This window comes from Vipera berus (assembly GCF_964194415.1).
Source record: "Vipera berus genome assembly, chromosome: W".
NCBI classification, from domain to species: Eukaryota; Metazoa; Chordata; class Lepidosauria; order Squamata; family Viperidae; genus Vipera; species Vipera berus.
In genome coordinates this window covers 28,483,879-28,508,924 of record NC_138210.1, presented here as the reverse complement: position 1 = coordinate 28,508,924, position 25,046 = coordinate 28,483,879, and the positions used below count along the sequence as shown (strand labels likewise).

The 25,046-nt window shown below is 49.0% G+C and overlaps 1 protein-coding gene across 1 annotated transcript in view; it reads left to right on the top strand.

Annotated features, from left to right (window-relative positions):
• Positions 1-25,046, top strand: part of LOC308676581 (proline-rich protein 12-like) — a 118,378-nt gene that overhangs the window by 6,274 nt on the left and 87,058 nt on the right. The window contains exon 2 of the mRNA XM_081342459.1: positions 19,199-19,311. Coding sequence (XP_081198585.1) covers positions 19,199-19,311 — 113 coding nt within the window. The remainder of the gene's footprint in view (positions 1-19,198; positions 19,312-25,046) is intronic.

Sequence of the window (25,046 nt, the reverse complement as noted above, 5' to 3'; positions counted from 1 at the left end):
TCTGTGACTTTTCAAATTAAACTTGCTAACAGCTGTTCCACTGTTAAATCTGTTAAAAGATTTACCTTTAGGTTCCTACACCAGAAAGTTTTCACAAACTGAAGAGGGGAGAAGCATTTTTCTTTTCTATAAGACTGTTGGTATTTAAATTATTAAATTTTAATGCATGTGGGTGAACACAAATACTGTGGACTACTGAGACTTACTTCCAAGTCTACTTCAAAAGCCATTTGTTGACCCAATCATAGAGCCAACTTACCTTTTACTCAGAAGTAAAGAAAAAAAGATCAGTCCTCAAGGCTCCCTGAAAGCTGCCCTTTGACTTAACTGCCAACCTTAGACTGATGAAGTCTTGCTGTATGGAAGATGAAGAACAGCAAAGACTTGTCAAAATATGTATTCTGCACATATTCTGATGTACCTTTTTACATAAAACCTGCAATACAGGCAATACAGAGTGCACTGATCCACACCTATACCTATATTTTGAAAGGGAAGAAAGGCATCTCAGTCAAATTCAAGATCACCCCACCCCTTTTGAAGGGAGCCAGCAAAGAGAACGATACACATAGAGCTACAAGTTAGACAATGAAAGCATATGTTTTAATAATCCACTAGCCCCCAAAGCCTCAAACATTTGACATGCCTTTCCTGAATTGCAAATGCAGTTGTTCAAAACTACAGATTTAACTGAAATGACTGTAATAAAGATGGATCACTGTTGGGCAGCCTTGTCCTAGAAGCAGGAAAAAAGAGGAGGAAAAAACATGAAAGGGAGGATGCTTTACTGAGACCAGCAAAGAAACCAAATGCTTGCAAACAGGGAGGACTGCTCCTCTGGGGAAGGACTGCAATTATTAATCTGCCCTTAAGTCAGCATAGAAAAAGCACTCAAGTACATTAATACTTTCTTAGTTTGGAATACTGTAATGCTGTTTTGGGAACATGGTGCTTAGATAACATTTATTATGATGGTGTTAAGTTTTATAGCCCTGTCCACCTCTAGTAAGCTGTGCCTGTCATTTTTCATCTCCAGGTTACACAGATAGTTAAATGTCTGTTAATTCAGAATGTACTTGTAATTGTGTGTGGTGGGAGTAGAATCTGATCTCACGCATTACAGTTAAGTTAGAATGTAGTTTGTTTGGCTTTAACTTAGTATGGTTATTTGTGTTGTGTGATGGTGTGTTTTGTGGTTTGCAATCCATGATTTATTGCTTAAAATTACGTGTGAACCAGAATATGGTTTAAAAACACTATAGCTTAGTGTTATGTGTGAATCTATTCTTTGTGTGTGGGATCCAAGGCTTAGGGCAAACATTTTCAATCTGATGTACTACAAATGTGTTAAATTACAGCTCCCATCATCCAGCTAGTGGAGACAATAGGTATAAATGATGCAAAAGATGGCAGGAGTTGTAGCCAAGGCACAACAGGAAGAGATTTGATTGCAGAAGTCTGGGTGTTGTGAAGCTAGGGGAAAAAAATGGTTTTTTCCACTCTACAGATCAGGAACAACTGTGATTTATCTCATAAGAGATGATTTTGGAGGTAAATATAACAACAGTTGCACAACCATTTAACATATTAAAATTGCAATACAAAGAATTGGAAATAAAACCCTGTTTTTCCTTCTGTAGAACCCTGGATACAGGCTACACTACAGTATTTTGTAACAAAATGTCAGGTACCGAAACAAGCATCTGCACTGTTATCTCTTTGCTATCAAACGTTCAGATGTTATCTGCATTAACTTAGAAGGTTTTTCCTCTTGATAAATAATGGGAACAGGAATGTGTTTTTTTTAAAAAAATTCTGCAGGTAGTTGCATTCCTGAGACAGACATACTGTCCATGCTGTTAACATCAGATGTTCTTGCTTTGACAATGTATGGAGATACAGCCATTTTCCTTCTTATGTTTTACTCTTAGAATTAGAGTTAGAATTAGATGATACTGGGGGGGAGGAAGAATGTGAATGGGAGTTAGTTAGACATAACAATATTGTAACAGTGTGAGAACCAAGGTTTTTTGAAAAAAGATAAGAAATGGCGGGTTGGAGAAGTGGAGGGAAAGCCTGCATTTCAAACTAATTGGAGAATGTGATTTATGACTGTTAATTAGAGGAGGGAATTCTGCTTGATACTATGTGCTCAGGGGAGGGGAATTCAGATTTTGGCTTTGCCTATGTATGTGCCGATTCTATGCTACTCGAATAAAGATTCTTTAAGGTAAACAATGCCTCGAAGTTCTTTGAAGAGTTTCATCTGTAGGAACCATGACATTAAGCCAAAATCTCCAACTTTCCTAACTATCTAGGGGTCCCGAGCCCCAGTTGCTGTCCTTAGAATCGAGGGATAAGCTGACAAAGATTTGGGGAAGATTTCATCATGGAGAAAGAGAAAACGCCTGAAGCCAGTACCCCAGCAGCAGCTGCTACCCCAAGGGGGGAGCTGTTCTGAACCAGCCCTCTTCTGGCCTTGTAATAAGGCAAACCCCTATTCAGAAAGAAGAGACTGGAGAGCGTCCAAGGCTAAAAGGCATCTGCCAAGATTTATTACGCAGTTAACAAAAACACTAGAGCTTGTCTTCTCAAGCGGAAAAGTTGCTTTCAGCAACCAGCCCCTCCCCAAACACTCCTTTTATAGAGAGCTCAGGGCGTGGTCTCCCTGTGCCTCCTCCCGAGGAGTCCCGCAGCCTTTCTTTGTTTGTTCCTGCTCGACTGCCTCCTGCGTCGGGCGTCCTTGAACAGGGCCAGCTGTGGGTCATCTTCCTCCGCACTCTCGGGCTCACGCAGCTGAGAAGAGGTCCCCGGCTGAGGGCTCTGCAAAGCCTCCAAACCATCATCAGCCGGTTCGTTTCCCTCCTCCCCCTCATCTGAGTCATCCGATACATCGGAGCCGGCTGTCGGACCCACAGGCTGGCCCTGAGTCACAACACTATCCCGCACCGCAGGGCCCTTCCCCCGGGTCTGCCGATCCGGATGCGGTCGGGATGGGAACTGTTCGTGAAAAGCAGTCACCAACGCAGGGGCATGAACGGCGGTCGCGTCTTCCCATGTGAAGTCCTCCGGCCCGTACCCTTTCCACTCGATCAGGTACTGGAAGCGACCTTTCAGCCAGCGGGAATCCCTGATGCTGGCGACCTCGTACTCGGGGGTGCTGTCGCCATCACCAGGTCCTGATGGGGGAGGTTCCGCTTGGCGAAGTGGACAAGCCGGTTGTTCGGGGACCAACAAGGACCGATGGAAGACGGGGTGCACGCGCAGGGAACGTGGCAGAGTTAAACGATAGGCGACCGGGTTGATGACGGCCTCGACTGGGAACGGTCCAAGGTAACGGTGGTCCAGCTTCCTCGCCGGCCGAGTGGATGGTAGGTTCCTGGTGGACAGCCAGACCCGATCCCCCACCGATAGTGGAGGCGTATCCCTTCTCGACCGATCGGCGAACCTCTTGTAGTCGGCCTTGGCCTTCTCCAGCTGCCGTCGCACCAACCGATGGATCGCCTGTAACTCCGCCATGAATTCGTTCGCTGCCGGCTCCGGTGAGTCCACGGGAGAAAGGGGGAAAAACCGGGGGTGATAACCCACGTTGGCCAAGAACGGTGTCATCTGCGTGGAGGTGTGCTGCGAGTTGTTAAAGGCAAACTCGGCTATGGCCAAATAGTCCACCCAATTGTCCTGCTGCAGGTTAACGTAGCAGCGCAGATACTGCTCTAAGATGCCGATGACCTTCTCGGTACCCCCGTCGGTCTGAGGATGATGCGCGGACGAGAGGCAAACCTTAATGTCCAACGCCCGCATCAACTCCTGCCAGAAGCGGGCTGTAAACTGGGCCCCCCTATCGGAGACGACTCTATCAGGGAGGCCGTGCAGCCGGAACACCTGTTGGATGAACATGCGACTAGTGGCGCGAGCTGACGGTAAGCCGCGACAGGGGATGAAGTGCGCCATCTTGGTCAACATGTCCACCACCACAAACACTGTCGTGAAACCGGAGGATGGGGGTAGATCCGTCAAGAAGTCCATGGACACAGCCCCCCAGGGTCTCTTGGGTGTTGGCAACGGCTGCAGTAAACCAGGCGGGGCCCCTGTCGCTGACTTGGCCTGCCTGCATGGGACGCAGGAGGTGACATAAGACTGGACGTCGTGTCGGACTCGGGGCCACCAGAAGGTACGGGAGACCAGGTTCAGAGTCTTGAACAGGCCAAAATGCCCCGCAGCCGGGTTATCATGACACTGGCTGAGGACGAGTCCCCTGAGTGGCCCTCCTGGAACATAGAGCCGGTCACGATAATACAGGAGTCCATCCGTGACCGACCAAGGCGAATCTGGCCCCACCTCTTCCTTCCGCTGAGCCACCCACGCCTCCTGCTGCTGCGCCTCCCGGATCCGAGCCCGTATATCCACCGGCTCCCGCACCGCAGCAAAAGACTCGACGGGGATCACCGTCCTGGGCGGAAGCTTGTCTTCCACTCGGGAATACTCGGGCTTCCTGGACAGAGCATCCGCTCTCTGGTTGTGCCCGCTTGGTATGTACCGCACCCGGAAGTCAAACCTCGCAAAGAAGAGGGACCACCGGATCTGGCGTTGGTTCAAATTCCGAGCGGTCTGCAGGCTTTCCAGATTCTTGTGGTCCGTCCGGTCCTCGATTTGATGCCGCGCCCCCTCCAGATGATGCCTCCAAGCCTCGAACGCCGCCTTGATGGCCAGCAGCTCCTTCTCCCAGATGGTATAGTTGCGCTCCGAGGGATTCAATTTCCGCGAGTGATACGCGCAAGGGAAAAGGGTACCGTTGGGCGTCGCTGCCTGGAGTAACACGGCCCCAATGGCAATGTCGGAGGCGTCCGCCTCCACGACAAACGGCCGTTGCGGGTCAGGATGCTTCAAGATGGGCTCCTTCATGAAGGCGTCCTTCAAAGCTTGGAACGCCTGTTGTTCGGGGGCGTTCCACTGGAACCGAGTCTTCTTCTGCAGGAGCCGGGTGAGGGGGGCTGTCAAGGCAGCAAAGCCAGGGATGAATGTTCGATAGTAGTTGGCAAATCCAAGAAGTCGCTGAACATCCTTCACGCGACGCGGGGGTTGCCAACTCTGCAACGACTCAACTTTACTCGGTTCCATGGCGATGCCCTCAGGAGAAATGCGGTGACCCAGGAAATCGATGGTCACCTGGTAGAACTGGCACTTCTCCAACTTGGCAAACAGCCGATGTTTCCGGAGGCGCTGCAGGACCTGACGGAGATGCTGATGATGCGCTTCACGCGACGGAGAGTAAATCAGGATGTCGTCCAGGTAAATTACGACAAACTGGTCCAACAGATCTCGAAAGATGTCGTTCATAAAATGCTGAAACACAGCGGGGGCGTTGGTCAGGCCAAACGGCATCACCGTGTACTCGAAATGTCCATAGCGAGTACCAAACGCCGTCTTCCACTCATCACCCGGCCGAACCCTGACGAGGTTGTAAGCTCCACGCAGGTCCAGTTTCGTGAAGATCTTAGCCTCCCGGAGTCGGTCCAAGAGCTCGGGGATGAGGGGCAGCGGGTAGCGGTTACGCACCGTGATGGCGTTGAGTTTCCGGTAGTCACAGCAAAGCCGTAACTCGCCCGACTTCTTTTTGACGAAGAGCACGGGCGCAGACACTGGCGAGGACGAGGGCCGGATGAAACCACGAGCCAAATTCTTTGTCAGGAAGTCCCGCAATGCAGCCAACTCGGGCTCCGACATGGAGTACAAACGCCCCACTGGGAGAGGCGCATCAGGGACTAGATCAATGGAACAGTCATAGGGCCTGTGCGGGGGTAATTGGTCCGCCTCTGACTCGCTGAACACGTCAGCAAAGTCGGACAGTTCGGGAGGCAAGGAAACCCCTGAGGAACCCTCCACCTGGCCGGCACAGATATGGCGGGTGTGGTCCACGCACTGCAAACTCGGGAAGGTGACCAAGTTCTGAGACCAATAGATCTGTGGATCATGCGCCCGGAGCCACGCCAGTCCCAAGACCACGGGGAAGTGCAGATCCGAAGTGATGTAGAACTGGATGGCCTCCACATGGGAACTGATGGCCATACACACTGGTTGCGTGGCGGCCGTAATAGGCCCGGACAGGAGCACTCGACCATCAATAGTCTCCACTAGCATGGGCGGATCCACCGGACACTGGGGAACAGCCCATTTGGCCACGAAGGCCGAGTCCATGAAGTTAGTGGTAGCCCCAGAGTCAATTAAGGCATGGACCGGAATCCCCTCTGGCTTGCCAGGAAGGATCAGTCGTGCCTCCAAAATCAAATGCCGTGGAGGTTCACAGGCACTGTCGGAACGGCGTCGCTCGGCGTGGTCGTGGCGGGTCGCCCGATCTATCACACCGTCTAGATCGGGCTCGGGCCGTTTCCCGACAGCAAAGCAGGGGACTTTCTCGGGGCCGGCTTGGTCACTGATGCCCGCTGACGCTTCTTTGGACAAGAAGCAGCCAAATGTCCAGGGTCCCCACAGTAAAAACACAACCCCTCTGATCGTCGTCTGTCCATTTCCGTCACCGATAGACGGGACCTGGCGGCACCCAGCTCCATTGGCTCCTCCCTCTGGACTGGGGGCTCACGCACAACAGGGGCGGCAGGGGTCTGTGGGGTGGCACGGCGACTCTTTCGCTGCTGCAGCCGGGCATCGATCCGCAGACAAAGATGGATCAGCCCATTCAGGTCTGAGGGAATGTCCACGCGGGCCAGCTCATCCAACATCTCCTCTGACAAGCCATCCTGAAAGGCATCCACGAGCGCAGCCTCATTCCAGGCGGAATCCTGGCTAAGCAGCCGGAAATCGCTGATATAGGCCTGTAGAGGGCGCTGACCCTGCCTCAAAGCTTTCAGGCGTCGGGTGGCAGTCTGCGCCTTAATCGGGTCCTCGTACATGAGGCGCATATGGTCACAAAACCCCCCAAAGTTATCCAACAAAGGGCTAGGCTGTGCCAACAGAGGCGTGCCCCAACGAGCTGCATCTCCCGACAGAAGGCTCAACACGAATCCCACCTTATCTCGGTCAGTGGGGAAATCAGCTGCTCTCACGCTGATAAAAAGCTGGCATTGTCCCAGGAAGGCAGGAAACAGTTCTGGATTGCCAGCAAATTTATCCGGCATAGCTATCTGACATTTCCTCCTGGGTGGGGGTGCAGCATGTACCTGAGCTTGCAGTTGAGCCACCTGAGCTGCCAGCAAAGTGAGTTGCTGGGTGAGCTGGGCATTCTCGGCAAGAAGCTGCTCCATCGTAGTAATAAGGGGTGGGTGGCTGAAAGCAAACTGTTCTGAACCAGCCCTCTTCTGGCCTTGTAATAAGGCAAACCCCTATTCAGAAAGAAGAGACTGGAGAGCGTCCAAGGCTAAAAGGCATCTGCCAAGATTTATTACGCAGTTAACAAAAACACTAGAGCTTGTCTTCTCAAGCGGAAAAGTTGCTTTCAGCAACCAGCCCCTCCCCAAACACTCCTTTTATAGAGAGCTCAGGGCGTGGTCTCCCTGTGCCTCCTCCCGAGGAGTCCCGCAGCCTTTCTTTGTTTGTTCCTGCTCGACTGCCTCCTGCGTCGGGCGTCCTTGAACAGGGCCAGCTGTGGGTCATCTTCCTCCGCACTCTCGGGCTCACGCAGCTGAGAAGAGGTCCCCGGCTGAGGGCTCTGCAAAGCCTCCAAACCATCATCAGCCGGTTCGTTTCCCTCCTCCCCCTCATCTGAGTCATCCGATACATCGGAGCCGGCTGTCGGACCCACAGGCTGGCCCTGAGTCACAACAGGAGCGACAACCAGCATGCCGGTGGAGAAGGAGCCTTTCAGGCCTCCCAGCTGCGGGCAAAACCCAAGCCGCTAGGACAGCTGATCTGGTCGTCGGAATGGACCCAGCCCAGCAGAGTCTCCAGATGCCTCGAGATGGCCTTGCCACCCTCAAGTGCTTCGAAGGCTGACAAGGTTGAGCTACCATGAAGGGATTTCCACATATCACGTTCCACAGACCGGTGGAGAGCTACCAGATTGTCTGCCACTGAGGACTTGGGTGAGTGGAAATACCTGTCTGCAGCTTGTCAGTCAGTGGAGAAGTTGGTGGAAAAGTTCGAGGGGCTAAAAGTGAGAAGCGGAGAGCAACCTTCCCGTTCCACATACGCCAGTGATCAGGATGATCGATGAGGCAGCCATCAACTCTTGCCGAGAGGAACCCCCAGCCCCTCCTTCGCAGATCAGGCAGCCTTCCTGCCCCTGAAGCCCCCTACCAGGGCCTCCAGCCCCACAGAGAGAGATAGCTCCAGTCGCCGCCCCTCCAGAAGCCACGACCGCCACCAACGAGATGAGGGCCCGGGCAGTCGCCGGGACAGCCAATCCCCAGACCGGTGTGCATATCAATCACCCAGTCTGGGCCCCCTGCAGCAATGGGGAATATGGCAGCCCCCGCAGGTGGGAGGTCAGCAATGTCTGAGCTTGCAGCAGCTAATAGAGGCCTTGCAACAGCTTGGGGTGGTGCAGAAGCCAGGAGATCAGCAACTGGTGGGAGGACGACCACAGCAAGGGGGTTGGTCGCCGCCCCCGAATGTACAGCAACCGCTAACGGGCCCGCAAATGATGGAGATCCAGCAACAACCCCCTCCGAGGCCGCAGGGGGGGCCTACAGCAATTGAGGATGCCACAGGTCCCAGCAGACCAACAGCAGGGGGGATGGCAACAGCCCCCACCCAGGCAGCAACCATTTGGGGGGGCTACAGCAACTATGGATGCCACAGCTCCCTCCTCACCAGCAGCAGGGGGGATGGCAACTACCCCCACCAATTCAGCAACCATTGAGGGGCCTACAGCAACTGAGGGTGCCACAACTCCCCGCTAACCAGCAGCAGGGAGGAAAGCAGCAGCCCTCACCCAGGCAGCAACCTTTGGGAGACCTACGGCAACTCGGGATGCCACAACTGCCAGTACTGCAGCAACAGCAGGGAGGGTGGCAACAGCCCCTGAACATGCAACTGCTAGAAATGTGGCAGCAGCCAGGGTGGGGCCAGCAGCAATGGGGTGGTGTTGGTGCAACAGCCACAGTGGGGGTCCAGCAGCCATTGGTTGCTCCACCTTTCAGAAGAACCTTCAATGGGGACCCAGAGAAGGTGATTTTTTTTTCTCAACCAAGTGCGCTCTCATTTGAACCGCTGTGCCTATATCTACCCAGACCCAGCCGCTATGGTTGATGTGATAGCGGCCAGTTTAGAGGGATAGGCATCCGAATAGCTGAATAATTTATATAACAAGCAAGTCCCTGAATGGAAGGACCCCCATCTCTTCCTGCTAGGACTGAGAGCAAGGTTTGAGGACCCATCCATTGCCCTCAAAGCAGAAGAACAAATCCATAAGATAAAGCAGGCCAGCAGGCCTGCTCTGGAGTACGTACAAGAGTTTTGCAAGATAGCCGATCGGATAGAGAGGTGGCCTGAGCAGTCCCTAGTCCATCACTTCAAAGAAGGGTTATACGATCACCTCTCTCACACCTGCATCTATTGAGCAGTACCTGATCAGCTGCAAGAATGGTACCAGACAGCGGTAAGACTAGATGTTCAGCTCGCCTGCTATAAGAAGCCTCCAACACCTGAAGCCGAGTTGAGGCCAGAGCAACCCAAATGGCAACCACCACCCCGAAAACCTCCAACTGCTGCGGCTGCTAAAAGACCCAGGCCACCTGCAGGCCCGCCAATCAAGTGCTTCCAATGCGGACAGCAGGGACATCGCGCAGCGAGTTGCCCAGTCCCCTACCCCCAACAGCACATTAGACCGGGACCAGCAGCAAGAAAGAAACCTGCCCAGTAGCCAACGAGAGAAATCCAACTGGATCACACAAGAACCTGTTGCCCAAGTCTCATCCCCCACACAGGAGGATGCTGGGACTCAGGCTGGACCCGCCCCCACTCTACCCTCTTTTGACAGCGACGATGGAGAGAACGATCCGATGGTGAGTCGACACGTCCCGCCTTTCTCACTACCTGCCAAACTCATAATCCCTAAGTCGGGGGCATGGGTAGATTTAAAAGTGCTAGTTGATTCTGGATGCTCCCGATGCGTCATTAGCTTGCCATTTGCCATGAAACTGAGCATACGAGCAAAACTGCTCTCCAAACCTGTGAGGTTTGAGCAAGCCGATGGCTCCCTGATGGGAGGGACTTTAGTCACGCAATTAACTGAGCCCCTACACTTAGAAATAGGTGAGCACTGGGAGTTTATTCACTTCCTGGTGGCTCCAAAAATGACTCAGGCAGTGATCCTAGGATTAGCATGGTTGGACAAATGGAAGCCGTTTATCTGGTGGCAGAAAGGAATGAGAACTGTGAGGCTGCCTATAGGGCCCAAGTCCCCCATTGATTCAACGGATGTTACAGCAAACTTTAGCCCACGCAATGAGCGAGCGCACATGGCTGCCTCATCACCACCAGGCGAGCCACTCATCCCCAGCGAGTACCGGGACCTAGTGGAGGCATTAAGTGAGAAAGAATGTGATGCCCTGCTTCCTCACCAACCCAGTGATTGCTCCATCAAACTCTTGCTGGGAGCCAAACTCCCACGACCGAGAATATACGTTATTTTCCCCCTCGAAATGGAGGAGATGCAGCAATACGTGGACAAAAACCTAGTGAGGGGATTCATTGAATGGGGCAAGTCTGCTGTGGGAGCCCCTGTGTTGTTTAAAGAAAAAAAAGTTGGGTCTCTGTCTCTGCGTTGATTATAAATCTCAGAATGCAGTGAGTGTGGAAAATAAATACCCCCTCCCCCTCGTGAAGGACTTACCCACCTGGCTAAGGGGAGTGTTCTTCACTAAATTAGACCTGAGAGGGGCATATTACCAGGTGAGAATAAAGGATGGAGATGAGTAGAAAACTGCCTTCAACTGCCCCATGGGAAGCTTTCAGTTCAAAATCTTGCCATTTGGGCTACAGGGGGCCCCAGCCGTATTCATGCAGTTGATTAATGAGGTCCCACATGATCATTTATACAAAGGGGTTCTGGTGTATCTTGATGACATCCTGATATACAGCATGAATATGACTGATCATATAAAGCTGGTGAGAGAAGTATTAAAGAAACTATTGAATGCCAAGCTTTATGTCAAACTGTCAAAATGTCAATTTCACCAGACCCAATTAGATTATCTTGGCTATAGAATTTCCGACAAGGGCATTGAAATGCACCCAGCCAAAGTGAAAGCTGTAATTGAATGGCAGCCCCCAAAGACTCCGAAACAGCTCCAGAGCTTCCTAGGTTTTACCAACAAAATAAATAAAACTTCTACCGTCTATTCATCCCCTCTCTTGCCAAGATTGCCCTACCCCTTACAGAACTATTCAAAACAGGCAAAGGAGGAGGGAAACCGTGACCGGGCCAACCACTAGCATGGATTATGGGCTGTCAAACCGCTTTTGAGAATTTAAAAAGACTATTTGCTGTTGAACCGGTCCTAAAGCACCCCTGCCCAGGGGAGCCCTTTGTAATTCAAGCTGATGCCAGCGACATGGCCATCGGAGTTGTATTACTGCAAAAGAACCAAAGGAGCCTTGCAACCATGCGCCTACAGCTCGAAAAAAATTACTGAAAGCAAAAGGAGGTGGGCAATCTGGGAAAAAGAGGCTTTCGCAATCAGGTCGGCTCTATTAAACTGGAGACACTAGAAGGGAGCAAGGTGCCTTTTGAAGTATGGGCAGATCACAAAAATCTAGAAGCACTGAAAACTCCCCGAAAATTATCCCCAAACAGATGCGTTGGGCACAGTACTTTAACCATTTTAACTTCACTCTAAAGTACATACCAGGAGGAAAAAACATCCTAGCTGATGCTCTATCCAGACTGCCCCAGTACAAAAGCCAGCGCGAAGAGGTTAATGAGGCAATTATCTCCACAAACTGCTGCTCAACTCACACCTCGTAGGGCCCCTAATCCTGATGACCCTGGGGCAAAGAAAATAAAATGAGAGCTCCTCACCGATCAGTGGTTCAAAGACAATCAAACCTCCCTAATATGCAGGGATGGTTTGGCTTACAAGGGGGGAAATTGTATACTGCTCAAAAAAATAAAGGGAACACTTAAACACAATGTACTGTATTTAATAGTAGGATGTCTTATTTTCTGTTCCCTTTATTTTTTTGAGCAGTATACTTGCCAGAAGCCCTCCATCTTAATGCTCTCAAACACAGCCATGATGTAAAATAGGCTGGACACTTTGGATATTTAAAAACTACATCTCATCCGCTGGCAATTTTGGTGGCCGGGGCTAAAAATGGATGTGGAAAACTATGTCAGGAGTTGTGCTGTATGTGCCACCATGAAAAGAATCCCAGGGAAAACCCCTTTGTTACCGCAGCCGATGGCAGACCCTTCCCAACCATGAGAAGAAATAGCTATGGACTTTATACAGGTGAAAGTCGAAGAATTAGAATATCGTGCAAAAGTTCATTTATTTCAGTAATGCAACTTAAAAGGGGAAACTAATATATGAGATAGACTCATTACATGCAAAGCAAGATAGTTCAAGCCGTGATTTGTCATAATTGTGATGATTATGGCGTACAACTCATGAAAACCTCAAATCCACAATCTCAGAAAATTAGAATATTACATGAAATCAATAAAACAAGGAGTGTACATAGAACAATATCGGACCTCTGAAAAGTATAAGCATGCATATGTACTCAGTAGTTGGTTTGGGCCCCTTTTTCAGCAATTACTGCCTCAATGCGGTGTGGCATGGAAGCTGTCAGCCTGTGGCACTGCTGAGGTGTTATGGAAGACCAGGATGCTTCAATAGCGGCCTTCAGCTCTTCTGCATTGTTCGGTCTCATGTCTCTCATCTTTCTCTTGGCAATGCTTTTGGCAGTGTGGGCAGGTGCCAAGTCCTGCTGGAAAATGAAGTCAGCATCCCCATAAAGCTCATCTGCGGAAGGAAGCATGAAGTGCTCCAAAATCTCCTGGTAGACGGCTGCGTTGACCCTGGACTTAATGAAACACAGTGGACCAACACCAGCAGATGACATGGCTCCCCAAATCAACACAGACTGTGGAAACTTCACACTGGACTTCAAGCATCTTGCAGTGTGTGCCTCTCCATTCTTCCTCCAGACTCTGGGTCCTTGGTTTCCAAATGAGATGCAAAAGTTGCTCTCATCAGAAAAGAGGACTTTGGACCACTGAGCACCAGACCAGGTCTGTTTTTCTTTAGCCCAGGTAAGACACTTCTGACGTTTGTTGTTCAGGAGCGGCTTGACAAGAGGAATACGACATTTGAAGCACATGTCCTGAATCCGTCTGTGTGTGGTGGCTCTTGATGCACTGACTCCAGCCTCAGTCCACTCCTTGTGAAAGTCTCCAACACTTTTGAATGGCCTTTTCCTGACAATCCTCTCCAGGCTGTGGTCATCCCTGCTGCTTGTGCACCTTTTTCTTCCACACTTTTCCCTTCCACATAATTTTCTATTAATGTGCTTTGATACAGCACTTTGGGAACATCCAACTTCTTTGGCAATTACCTTTTGAGGCTTTCCCTCCTTATGGAGGGTGTCAATGATGGTTTTCTGCACAACTGTCTGGTCAGCAGTCTTCCCCATGATTGTGATTGCTACTGAACCAGACAGGGAGACCATTTAAAGGCTCAGGAACCCTTTGCAGGTGTTATGGCTTAATTAGCTGATTATAGTGGGACACTTTGAGCCTAGAATATTGCATCTTTTCACAATATTCTAATTTACTGAGGTTGTGGATTTGGGATTTTCATGAGCTATAAGCCATAATCATCACAATTATGACAAATCACGGCTTGAACTATCTTGCTTTGCATGTAATGAGTCTATCTCATATATTAGTTTCCCCTTTTAAGTTGCATTACTGAAATAAATGAACTTTTGCACGATATTCTAATTTTTTGAGTTTCACCTGTAGTAGACAAACTGGGTATTTTAGGCTTAAACACTCCTTTGTGCAACTGGATTCTTGATTTTCTTACTGACAGGCCCCAGCTGCATGGCGCCCCTAAAGTAATAATTTCGGACAGGGGGATGCAGTTCACAGCGAAATTTTGGAGGAGCTTTCTTAAATTAATTGGATGCATCAGTGCATCATGCTCTATCATCTGCTTTTCACCCAGCTACCAATGGGGCTGCGGAATCCGCTAACAAGATGGTGGAGCAATATCTGAGATGCTATGTTTCCTACCAACAAACCAACTGGACCGACCTCCTCCCTTTCGCAGAGGTGGCTTACAATAACTCTGTTCACAGCAGCACCGGCTTCATGCCTTTCAGAGTGGCCAGAGGAAAAGAGTTCAGCCCAATACCTGAATACCCTCAGGCGCCCTCCGCTTCTCAGACACTTGATCAATGGGTGAGGGGGTGGGAAGAAGTTTGGAGAGCCACGAAAACTGCTTTAAAAAAGACTTCTGAGACCTATAAAAAGCAGGCAGATAAAAAGAGGGCTCCCCAAAGAACATTCCAAGTTGGGGAAAAGGTTTATCTGTCAACTAAATATTTACTCCTCAAATTACTCAGCAAGAAATTAGTACCGAAATTCTTGGGGCCTTTCCCCATCGTAAAGATCATTAACCCAGCCACAGTAGAATTAAAACTCCCTAGGCTTTTAGGGAGAGTTCACCCTGTCTTCCATTGCAGCTTGTTGAAACCTTTTCGGGGTTCCAGTTTAAAGACAACCCCCTAAGAAGGCACCCAGACCCCTCGTAGTGGCGGGTCAAAGTCACTATGAAGTAAGGCGTATTCTTGATTCTAGAATTTTTAAAGGGAAATTGCAGTACCTCGTACAATGGAAGGGATACTCACTGTGAAGCCACTTGGGTGAAATCTAGTGATGTGAAAGCTGACAGACTCATCAAAAGGTTCTATAGGAAACACCCTAACAAACAGTCCCTAACATGTGCTTTTGTTTACGTTACAGGATTTGTCCTTTTTGTAAGGGGGGGGGCAGATGTCAACACTGCTAACATCGGATGTTCTTGCTTTGACAATGTATGGAGATGCAGTCATTTTCCTTCTTATGTTTTACTGTTAGAATTAGAGTTAGAATTAGATGATACTGGGGGGGGGAGGAGGAATGTGCATGGGAGCTAGTTAGACATAACAATACTGTAACAGTGTGAGAACCAAGGTTTTTTGAAAAAAGATGATAAGAAATGGGTTGGAGAAGTGGAGGTAAAGCCTGGATTTCAAACTAATTGGAGAATGTGATTTATGACTATTAATTAGAGGAGGGAACTGTGCTTGATACTATGTGCTTAGGGGAGGGGAAGTCAGATTTTGGCTTTGCCTAAGTTCGTGCCAAGTCTGTTGTTAGCTGCGAAGTCGTGTCCGACCCATCGCGACCCTATGGACAACGTTCCTCCAGGCCTTCCTGTCCTCTACCATCTTCTGGAGTCCATTTAAGCTCACGCCTACTGCTTCAGTGACTCCATCCAGCCACCTCATTCTCTGTCGTCCCTTTCTTCTCTTGCCCTCAACCTTTCCCAGCATTAGGCTCTTCTCCAGTGAGTCCTTCCTTCTCATTAGGTGGCCAAAGTATTTGAGTTTTAGCTTCAGGATCTGGCCTTCTAAAGAGCAGTCAGGGTTGATCTCCTCTAGGACTGACCGGTTTGATCGCCTTGCAGTCCAAGGGACTCCCAGGAGTCTTCTCCAGCACCACAGTTCAAAGGCTTCAATTCTTTGGCGCTCAGCCTTTCTTATGGTCCAGCTTTCACTGCCATACATTGCAACTGGGAAGACCATAGCCTTGACTATACGCACTTTTGTTGACAGGGTGATGTCTCTGCTTTTTAGTGTGCTGTCTAGATTTGCCATGGCTTTCCTTCCGAGGAACAAGCGTCTTTTAATTTCTTGACTACAGTCCCCATCTGCAGTGATCTTGGAGCCCAGGAAAATAAAATCTGTCACTACCTCCATTTCTTCCCCATCTATTTGCCAGGAATTGAGAGGGCCGGATGCCATGATCTTGGTTTTTTTAATGTTAAGTTTCAACCCAAGTTTTGCACTCTCCTTCTTCACCCGCAACAAGAGGCTCTTTAGTTCTTCTTCACTTTCTGCCATTAGAGTGGTATCATCTGCATATCTTAGGTTGTTGATATTTCTTCCGGCTATCTTAATTCCAACTTTTGATTCATCTAGCCCTGCCTTTCTCATGATGTGCTCTGCATATAAGTTAAATAAGCAGGGTGACAGTATACAGCCTTGCCGGACTCCTTTCCCAATTTTGAACCAATCAGTGGTTCCGTGTCCAGTTCTCACTGTTGCTTCTTGGCCCGCATATAGGTTTCTCAAGAGACAAATAAGATGGTCTGGTACGCCCATCTCTTTAAATACTTGCCACAGTTTGTTATGATCCACACAATCAAAGGCTTTAGCATAGTCAATGAAGCAGAAGTAGATGTTTTTCTGGAACTCTCTAGCTTTCTCCATGATCCAGCGTATGTTGGCAATTTTATCTCTAGTTCCTCTGCCTCTTTGAAATCCTGCCTGTACTTCTGGTAGTTCTCGATCCACATACTGCTGGAGTCTAGCTTGTAGGATTTTAAGCATAACTTTACTATCATGAGAAATGAGTGCAATGGTGCGATAGTTTGAACATTCTTTGGCACTGCCTTTCTTTGGAATTGGAATGTAAACTGATCTTTTCCAATCCTGTGGCCACTGTTGAGTTTTCCAAATTTCCTGGCAAATTGAGTGTAGCACTTTTACTGCATCGTCTTTTAAGATTTTGAATAGCTCAGCTGGAATACTGTCACCTCCACTAGCTTTGTTGTTGCTCAGCTTTTCTAAGGCCCACTTCACTTCACATTCTAGGATGTATGGCTCGAGGTCAGTGACCACCTCATTGTGATTATCAGGGACGTTAAGCTCATTCTTGTATAGTTCTTCTGTGTAATTTTGCCACCTCTTCTTAATCTCTTCTGCCTCTGTTAGGTCCCTGCCATTTTGGTCCTTTATCATGCCCGTTTTTGCATCAAACGTTCCCTTCATCTCTCCAATTTTCTTGAAAAGATCTCTGGTCCTCCCTATTCTATTGTTTTCTTCTATTTCTTTGCACTGTTCATTTAAGAAGGCATTCTTATCTCTTCTAGCTATTCTCTGGAATTCTGCATTCAATTGGGCGTATCTTTCTTTTTCTCCCTTGCCTTTCGCTTCCCTCCTTTCCTCAGCTATTTGCAAAGCTTCCTCAGATAGCCATTTTGCTTTCTTGCATTTCTTTTTCTTTGGGATGGTTTTGGTTGCTACCTGCCAAGTCTATGCTACTCAAATAAAGATTCTTTAAGGTAAACAATGCTTCGAAGTTCTTTGAAGAGTTTCATCTGTCGGAACCATGACACTTACTTTTGGTGAGTGATCTGCAAGTCATGCCTGCCTCTATTCCTCTTTACAGAGAGGTGTGCCACCCCATGCTACTTCCCTTGTCCCAGGGCTCTTCCTGCATTTCTTGCATGGCACATGCATAATTGTGGGACACGCCACAACATACAGAGAATAAGTAATGGTGTCTGGTTGGTTTGATGCTGGAAGGATGGCAGTGGTAGCACTACATACGGTATAATGATAGTTATACACAGATAGTTCCCAAAAGGAGTCTAGAAGAAGAGCATAGCCTGTTGTGTAGGATCAAAACCTTCTACATGTTTAAGTGCTGGGGATTACGATGTCCTATTTTAAAGAAATATATTTAAAAAGAGAGACCCATACAAAATCACCTGATCTTGTTGTAAAGAAATTGCTGTCCAAATGGATAGCTGTAGGCTTGACTGCGTCAGTAATCCTCTATTCTAGCCTTCCCTGACTTGAGGGAATTATGGTTGGAAATTCTGGAAGTTGTATTCTCAGCCCATTAGAGGGCACCAGGTTGGAGAAGGCTGATATACTCACATATGGGGGACAGAGCACTGAATTCAATGAAGCATATGTGAATAGACTTACCAGATTGTACCATGGATGTTAGGATACACATGTATGTATTTTCATAAGGGGAGAAGGTGGTACTAGGGTGCTGAGGACCAGGGCATAGAACATCTTAGAAACCATAGGGCCTGAAAAGCAGATATTTGTATCTTAATGTAAGAAAGAGAGTACAAGGCCTCCTGGGTGTATCTTTTTCTGACAGTGGGCTGCATAATTGATCTAGGAATTAAGTTTCTATCTTTTTGTTTTAATAACACAAAGGGGAAATATCTGGGAAGTTTACTTGGGAATATTTGACTGGTAGAGAGGATTGAGAAGGATGGCAGGTCATGTACAATAGTCAGAGCAGGTCTGAGCTGATTGAACTGCAGTTAAAGACAGGAAGATTTCAGTGGTGCCTGTGGCTCAGGAAACAGATTAAGCTTGAGGACATGCTTCGATCAGCTGTGTTTTGCTGCTGGGCTAGGCAAGTGGGTCTTCCTGTGCAAGGGGAGTAGGAGGAGGAGTGATACAGGTCACATACTGAGGCTTTGGGAAACCAAGGCCTGGGAACCATATTTCCCATCATGCATCATTGGTGATTACACATTCCAGTCTACTTTCCTGCATATGTGGATTTATCTTGGGTAAAGCAGAGAAGTCTGTCCAAGGCAGGTTATTCCTCTGAGCATCAAAAACACGGAAAGAAAGTTGCTCTGTAAGTTTGTGTGCTTCTGATTTAATTCCCATAATACTCTTCAGCTTGCAGTCTGTCTCAGGCAAAGTCATGATTTTGTTCATCTTGAAAATGAATGGTATAGTTAAGCCTATCTTACACTTATGGAGTGATGCTTACAATTACCCAAGGTCTAGAGATGACATAGATGAACAGAAGATCTGAGCTTCAGAAGTAGACAAGTACTAGATCAGGGGTCTTCAAACTTGGCCCTTTTATGACTTGTGGACTTCAACTCCCAGAATTCCTCAGCCAGTGTGCCTGGCTGAGGAATTCTGGGAGTTGAAGTCCACAAGTCATAAAAGGGCCAAGTTTGAAGACCCCTGTTCTAGATACTCCTTTGCACTCAAAGTCATTGCTTCCCAAATGATTGCCTCTCCTTGTTCCCATGCTCTTGGTTCAGTTCACAGATCAGAATAGCAGGAAAACAAGCCTGCTCTTGATGATCTTTGAAGGAACTCTTCTGGTGTATTCAATTGGGATATTGAATGTGATTCATATTAAAAGATCTCAGCTCTCTTACCATGTTTGAAGCCTTGTTTCTCTCTCATTCAGCTTGGTGTATGGTGGATCCCGAAGCTCACATCCAGACACAGATATTTTACACCGCCAAGCATATGCCGCTCCCCATCCTCTGCAGGGCTATGCCACAAACCACCACCCAGCAGGTATGGTGTCTGTCTTGCCAGTCTCCTTGAAGTCTGGAAAGATGTTTTTAACCATGTCTTCTCTTCCCTCCCTCTTCTGCTCACTTTTTCCCCTTTTCAATTTACCATTTTTATTAGTTTATAATATAAAATATAAAAATACAAAAGCAAATAGTAGGAGGGAAAAGGGAGAGGGAAAAGGTGCAAGGAGAAGTGTAGAAAAGGGAGAAAAGAAAAAAAGGCATTGACTTCCGACTCCCTCTAGTGCAGTAGAATAAAGCAGTAACATCAAACCTCAACTTTTTACTTTTACATAATAGTATAAAGTAGACCATGGGTCGGCAACCCGCAGCTCCGGAGCTGCATGCGGCTCTTTAAGCCGTCTCCTGCGGCTCCCAGTCCTCCGCCATTCTGGAAAAAAAGTGGGAGTAAAAAAGTTCCATTGAGAGAATGGAGTGGCGGAGGTTTGGGGAGCTGCACATGCAGCTCTCCAAACCACCACCACCCCGTTTGGAGAGCTGCTGCCTTCGTCCATGTTTGACGAAGGTAGCAGCTCTCCAAACGGGCGGCGGCGGTTTGGAGAGCTGCGCGTGCAGCTCTCCAAACCTCCACCGCCCCGTTTGCAGAACTGCTGCCTTCGTCCATGTTTGACGAAGGCAGCAGCTCTCCAAACGGGGCGGTGGAGGTTTGGAGAGCGGTGGTTTGAAGAGCTGCGCGCGCAGCTCCACCGCCACCTCTGCAAGCCTTTGCCGAGAGAATGGGGCGGTGGAGCGCTCCGCTGAGAGAATGGGGCAGTGGAGGCTTGCCGCCCATTCTCTCGGAGACTTCTTTCGGGGGATCCAGCCTCTGCCGCCCCCTTCTCTCAGCTGCCTAGCTGAGAGAAGGGGGCGATAGAGGCTGGATCCCCCGAAAGAAGTCTCCGCTGAGACGAGAGAATGGGGCGGTGGAGTGTTCCGCCGAGAGAATGGGACGGTGGAGGCTTGCCGCCCATTCTCTCGGCGGAGACTTCTTTCGGGGGATCCAGCCTCTGTCGCCCCCTTCTCTCAGCTGGGCTCTGCCGAGATGAGAGAATGGGGTGGCAAGCCGCTGAGAGAATGGGGCGGTGGAGCGCTCCGCTGAGAGAATGGGGCGGTGGAGGCTTGCCACCCATTCTCCCGGCGGAGACTTCTTTCGGGGGATCCAGCCTCTGCCGCCCCCTTCTCTCAGCTGCCCAGGCAGCTGAGAGAAGGGGGCGGCAGAGGCTGGATCCCCCGAAAGAAGTCTCCGCTGAAACGAGAGAATGGGGCAGTGGAGCGCTCCGCCAAGAGAATGGGGCGGTGGAGGCTTGCCACCCATTCTCTCGGTAGAGACTTCTTTCGGGGGATCCAGCCTCTCCGCCGAGAGAACAGCAAGCCGCCCCATTCTCTCGGTGGAGCGCTCCACCGCCCCATTCTCTCGGCGGAACGCTCCACCGCCCCATTCTCTCGGCGGAGCGCTCCACCGCCCCATTCTCTCGGCGGCTTGCCGCCCCGTTCTCTTGTCTCGGCAGAGACTTCTTTCGGGGCGGCAAGCCGCTCAGAGAATGGGGCGGTGGAGCACTCCACCGAGATAATGGGGCGGCTTGCTGTTCTCTCGGCGCAGCAGAGGCTGGATCCCCCAAAAGAAGTCTCTGCCAAGAGAATGGGCGGCAAGCCTCCACTGCCCCATTCTCTCGGCAGAGCGCTCCACCGCCCCATTCTCTCGTTTCTGCAGAGACTGCTTTCGGGGGATCCAGCCTCTGCCGCCCCCTTCTCTCAGCTGCCTGGGCAACTGGCACACCAGGCGAACCTGTGCGAAGGCCCCCCTGGTCACGGCCGTTAGATGATCTTCCAAATTAAGCCGTGAATCCAGGAGGACACCCAAGTTGCGAGCCCTTTCTGAGGGGGGCAATACCTCCCCCCCCATCAAAAGAGATGGAATTTGTTGGACAATACGAGATGCTGGTATCCACAGCCACTCGGTCTTGGCGGGGTTAAGCCTGAGCCTGTTCCTTCCCATCCAGACCCGCACCGCCTCCAGGCACCGGGACATCACGTCAAGGGCATCACTGGGTTGGCTCGGGGTGGATATGAACAACTGGGTATCATCCGCATATTGGTGATACCTCACCCGAAAGTCGTGGATAATCTCACCCAGCAGCTTCATATAGATGTTAAACAGGAGGGGGGGAGAGAACCAACCCCTGAGGCACCCCACAAGTGTCTGAAACTGGACTGGTACGGGTCCAGATAGTCCGCTTCATCCAGGAATTGCGGGAGTTGACGCACCACCACACACGACAACCTTCGCTACAAAGCGAAGGTTGGAGACAGGACGGTAGTTATTCAACGAGGCCGGGTCCAGAGCAGGCTTCTTGAGGAGGGGCCTCACCACCGCCTCTTTTAAGGCGGAGGGGAAAACACCCTCCATTAAAGAAGCGTTGACAACTGCCTGGAACCAGCCCCCTGTCACCTCCCAGGCGGCCGAAACCAACCAGGAGGGACATGGGTCCAGTAAACAAGTTGTAATGCTCAGTTTACGCATGATCCTGTCCACATCATCCAGAGTCACAGGGTCAAACTCACCCCAAATGGTATGATCAAGACCTGCCCTCTCCACTCCGCTGGATTCTGCCCAGTCGGAGTCCAAGCCAGTCCGGATCTGAACGATTTTGTCCTGTAGATACTGTACAAATTCCTCAGCCCTACCCTGCAAGGGGTCATCCCTCCGTGCCTGGTTAAAAAGTGAGCGGGTCACTCTAAACAGGGCGGCTGGGCGGTTATCTGCGGACGCAATGAGAGCGGAAAAGTAGACACGCTTTGCAGCTTCCATCGCCACTAGGTAAGACTTAAGATAAGTTCTTAGCTGTGTTCGATCAGATTCAGATCCGCTGGACCTCCAACAGCTCTAGGCGTCTTTTCCGGCGCTTCATCTCCCAGAGCTCCTCGGTAAACCAGGGGGCCACCCGGGGTCTGCGCTGGGTCAGAGTCTGCAAAGGCACAACTCGATCCAAGGCCCCAGTAGCCGCCCTCTCCCAGGCTTCTACTAGGGCCTCGGCAGAGTCGTGGGCAAGGGAAGCAGGAAATGTCCCAAGCTCTTGTCTGGAACCTTTCAGGGTCCATCAGGCGCCTGGGGCGGAACCACCTGGTCGGTTCCGCCTCCCAGCGGTGGGGGGTGGTGTACTGAAAGTCTAGCCAGAGAAGAAAATGATCGGACCATGACGGGTTGGATGATTAAATCCCCCCTACCCAGATCATTAATCCACTGCCCAGAGATAAAAACCAGGTCGAGTGTGTGCCCTCCATTATGGGTCGGGTCCTGAATTATTTGAGTCAGGTCCATGGCCGTCATGGAAGCCATGAACTCCCGGGCCAACTAGACGCCTCACCCACGGAAGGCAGATTGAAATCCCCCAGAACTATAAGCCTGGGGAACCCGGACAAGACGTCGAGAAGCTTGGTCAGGACCGATGACATGCAGCTGGGAGACAGGTACGTAATCAATAGGCCCAACTGAACTCCAGGACCCCACTTCAAGAGGAGAGACTCACATCCGCCTATCTGAGGGACAGTGGCCACTCGCGGACAAAGACTCCCTAATAATAACCACCACCACCCCGCCCCTGCCCTGGGCCTGCGGCTGGTGAAGCACCCGGAAATCTGGTGGGCATAATTCCGAGAGAGGGACACCCCCCTCTTGGCCCAACCAGGTCTCCGTGATGCAAGCCAGGCATTTGAAATACCTTTATACATTCTGGATAACTTGTCTGGTGTTTAATACCAGCAATACATCATCTTATAAAAATGTTTTTTAAGTTGTAGTTTAATATAAATTTTAAAACTTTCATCCACATATTCTCCAATTGTTCAAGCATAACATTATATCCAAAATTCCTTGTCCACTGAATCATACAATGCTTTTTTCAAATTCAATTTCAGTAACATTTTATAGACCTTAGCAATATGTTCATTGTTACCACACAGTAAGATTTCCAATTCATTTTAACTAAATCATACCCATAACTATTTTTATCTAATTTAAAACTTTCTTTCAATTATAAATATGTAAACCTATGGCAGACATGTCCTTCTGATTCTTAACTCTTCTTTAGACGTGAGGGTAGGATCACCAAAATTAAAAGATATTATTTTACCATAAATCCACCAGTCCAGCTTTGCCACCATTTCTTTTCTGAATTCCTGGAGGGGCACTCAAAGAGGCATCTTTGTAGAAAACCTTGTTTTATATTTATTCCAAATTCTTAGAATGGCACGTCTAACAAAATGGTTGTCAAAATCAACATTTACTTTAACTGTGTCATACTATATATAACCATGCCATCCAAACCTTAGTTCATGACCTTCTAGATCAAGTAGCCCCTTATTCTGGAGGTTCACCCACTCTTTTAGCCAGACCAAACAACAAGTATTGAAATACAGTTTCAAATCTGGTAAACTCAACCCCCCTCTTTCTTTAGCATCTTGCAATAGTTTATATCTAATTCTTGGTTTATTCCCGTACCATATAAACTTGGAAATAAGCCTCTGCCATTGTTTAAATGGAATGTCAGTTGCAAGTATTGGTAATGTCTGAAACAGAAAAAGCATCTTTGGTAAGACATTCATCTTAATTACGGAGATTCTACCCAATAGTGATAAATGCAATTTGTCACATCTTAGTAAGTCCTTTTTAATATCATTCCAGAGAGGCATATAATTATTTTGTAACAGTTTTGTGTTTGTCAACCTAACCCCCAAATATTTCACCTGTTTCTCAACCCTAAAACCAGACTTTTTAGTCAATATATCACAGTTCTGAGAGGGCATATTTTTAATCAGCATTGTTGTTTTTTGTTTTGTCAACACTGCTAACATCGAATGTTATTGCTTGACAAGAGATGAAGAAGTAGCCATTTCATATGTTAAAATTGTGTATTGCTTTAAGAGTTTGAGTTAAGGTTGGGAGGGGGGAAGAGGAGGATTGTACCTTCAAGGCCATCTGAAATTAAAGAAGATGGCGGGTTTTTCTGATGGAAGGGAAACTGATTCTTTAAATTAATTGGAGAATATGATTAATGACAAAATTAGAAAGGTGGAAAATTGTGTTTTAATATATTGTGCAAGGGGCGGAGATTTCAGATTCCAGCTTCCTTCGAGCAAGCATTTGCTGGTGTATTAGGCTAAATAAAGGACTTTTAAGGTAAACAATGCCTCAGAGTCACTTGAAAAGCCCATACGTCGGAAACTAGACATCAAGCTGGAATCTACCTACTTTTTAAACTAATTAGGGAGTCCTGACCTCCCGTTGCTGTCTCCAAGTTTGGGAGGCGGTCTGGCAAAGAGTTGGGGAAGATCCCATAATGGAGGAAGAAAAATTGCCTGAAGTCAGCTCCCCGGCACCAGCAGCCACCCCAGTGGGGGAAGGGCCAGCGAAGAAGCCAGCAGCGAAAGAGTTTTAGCAATCCTCCCAGCTGGGAGATAGACCCAAACAGCCATGAGAATTGGTCTGGTCATCAGAGTGGATTAAGTCCAGCGGAGACTCCAGGCGCCTCGGAGCAGCATTGCCATCCCCAAGCGCTTCAAAGGAAGAGGAGGTGGGACGACAACAAAGAGAATCCTGCACATCGTATTCCCTAGACCGGTGGGGAGCAGCCAGGCCAGCTGAGATTGAATACTCGGGTGAATGGAAATATCCTTCTGCAGCCCAAAGCCAATCAATTGACAATTTAACAGAAAGGTTTGAAGAACTAGAAGTGAGAA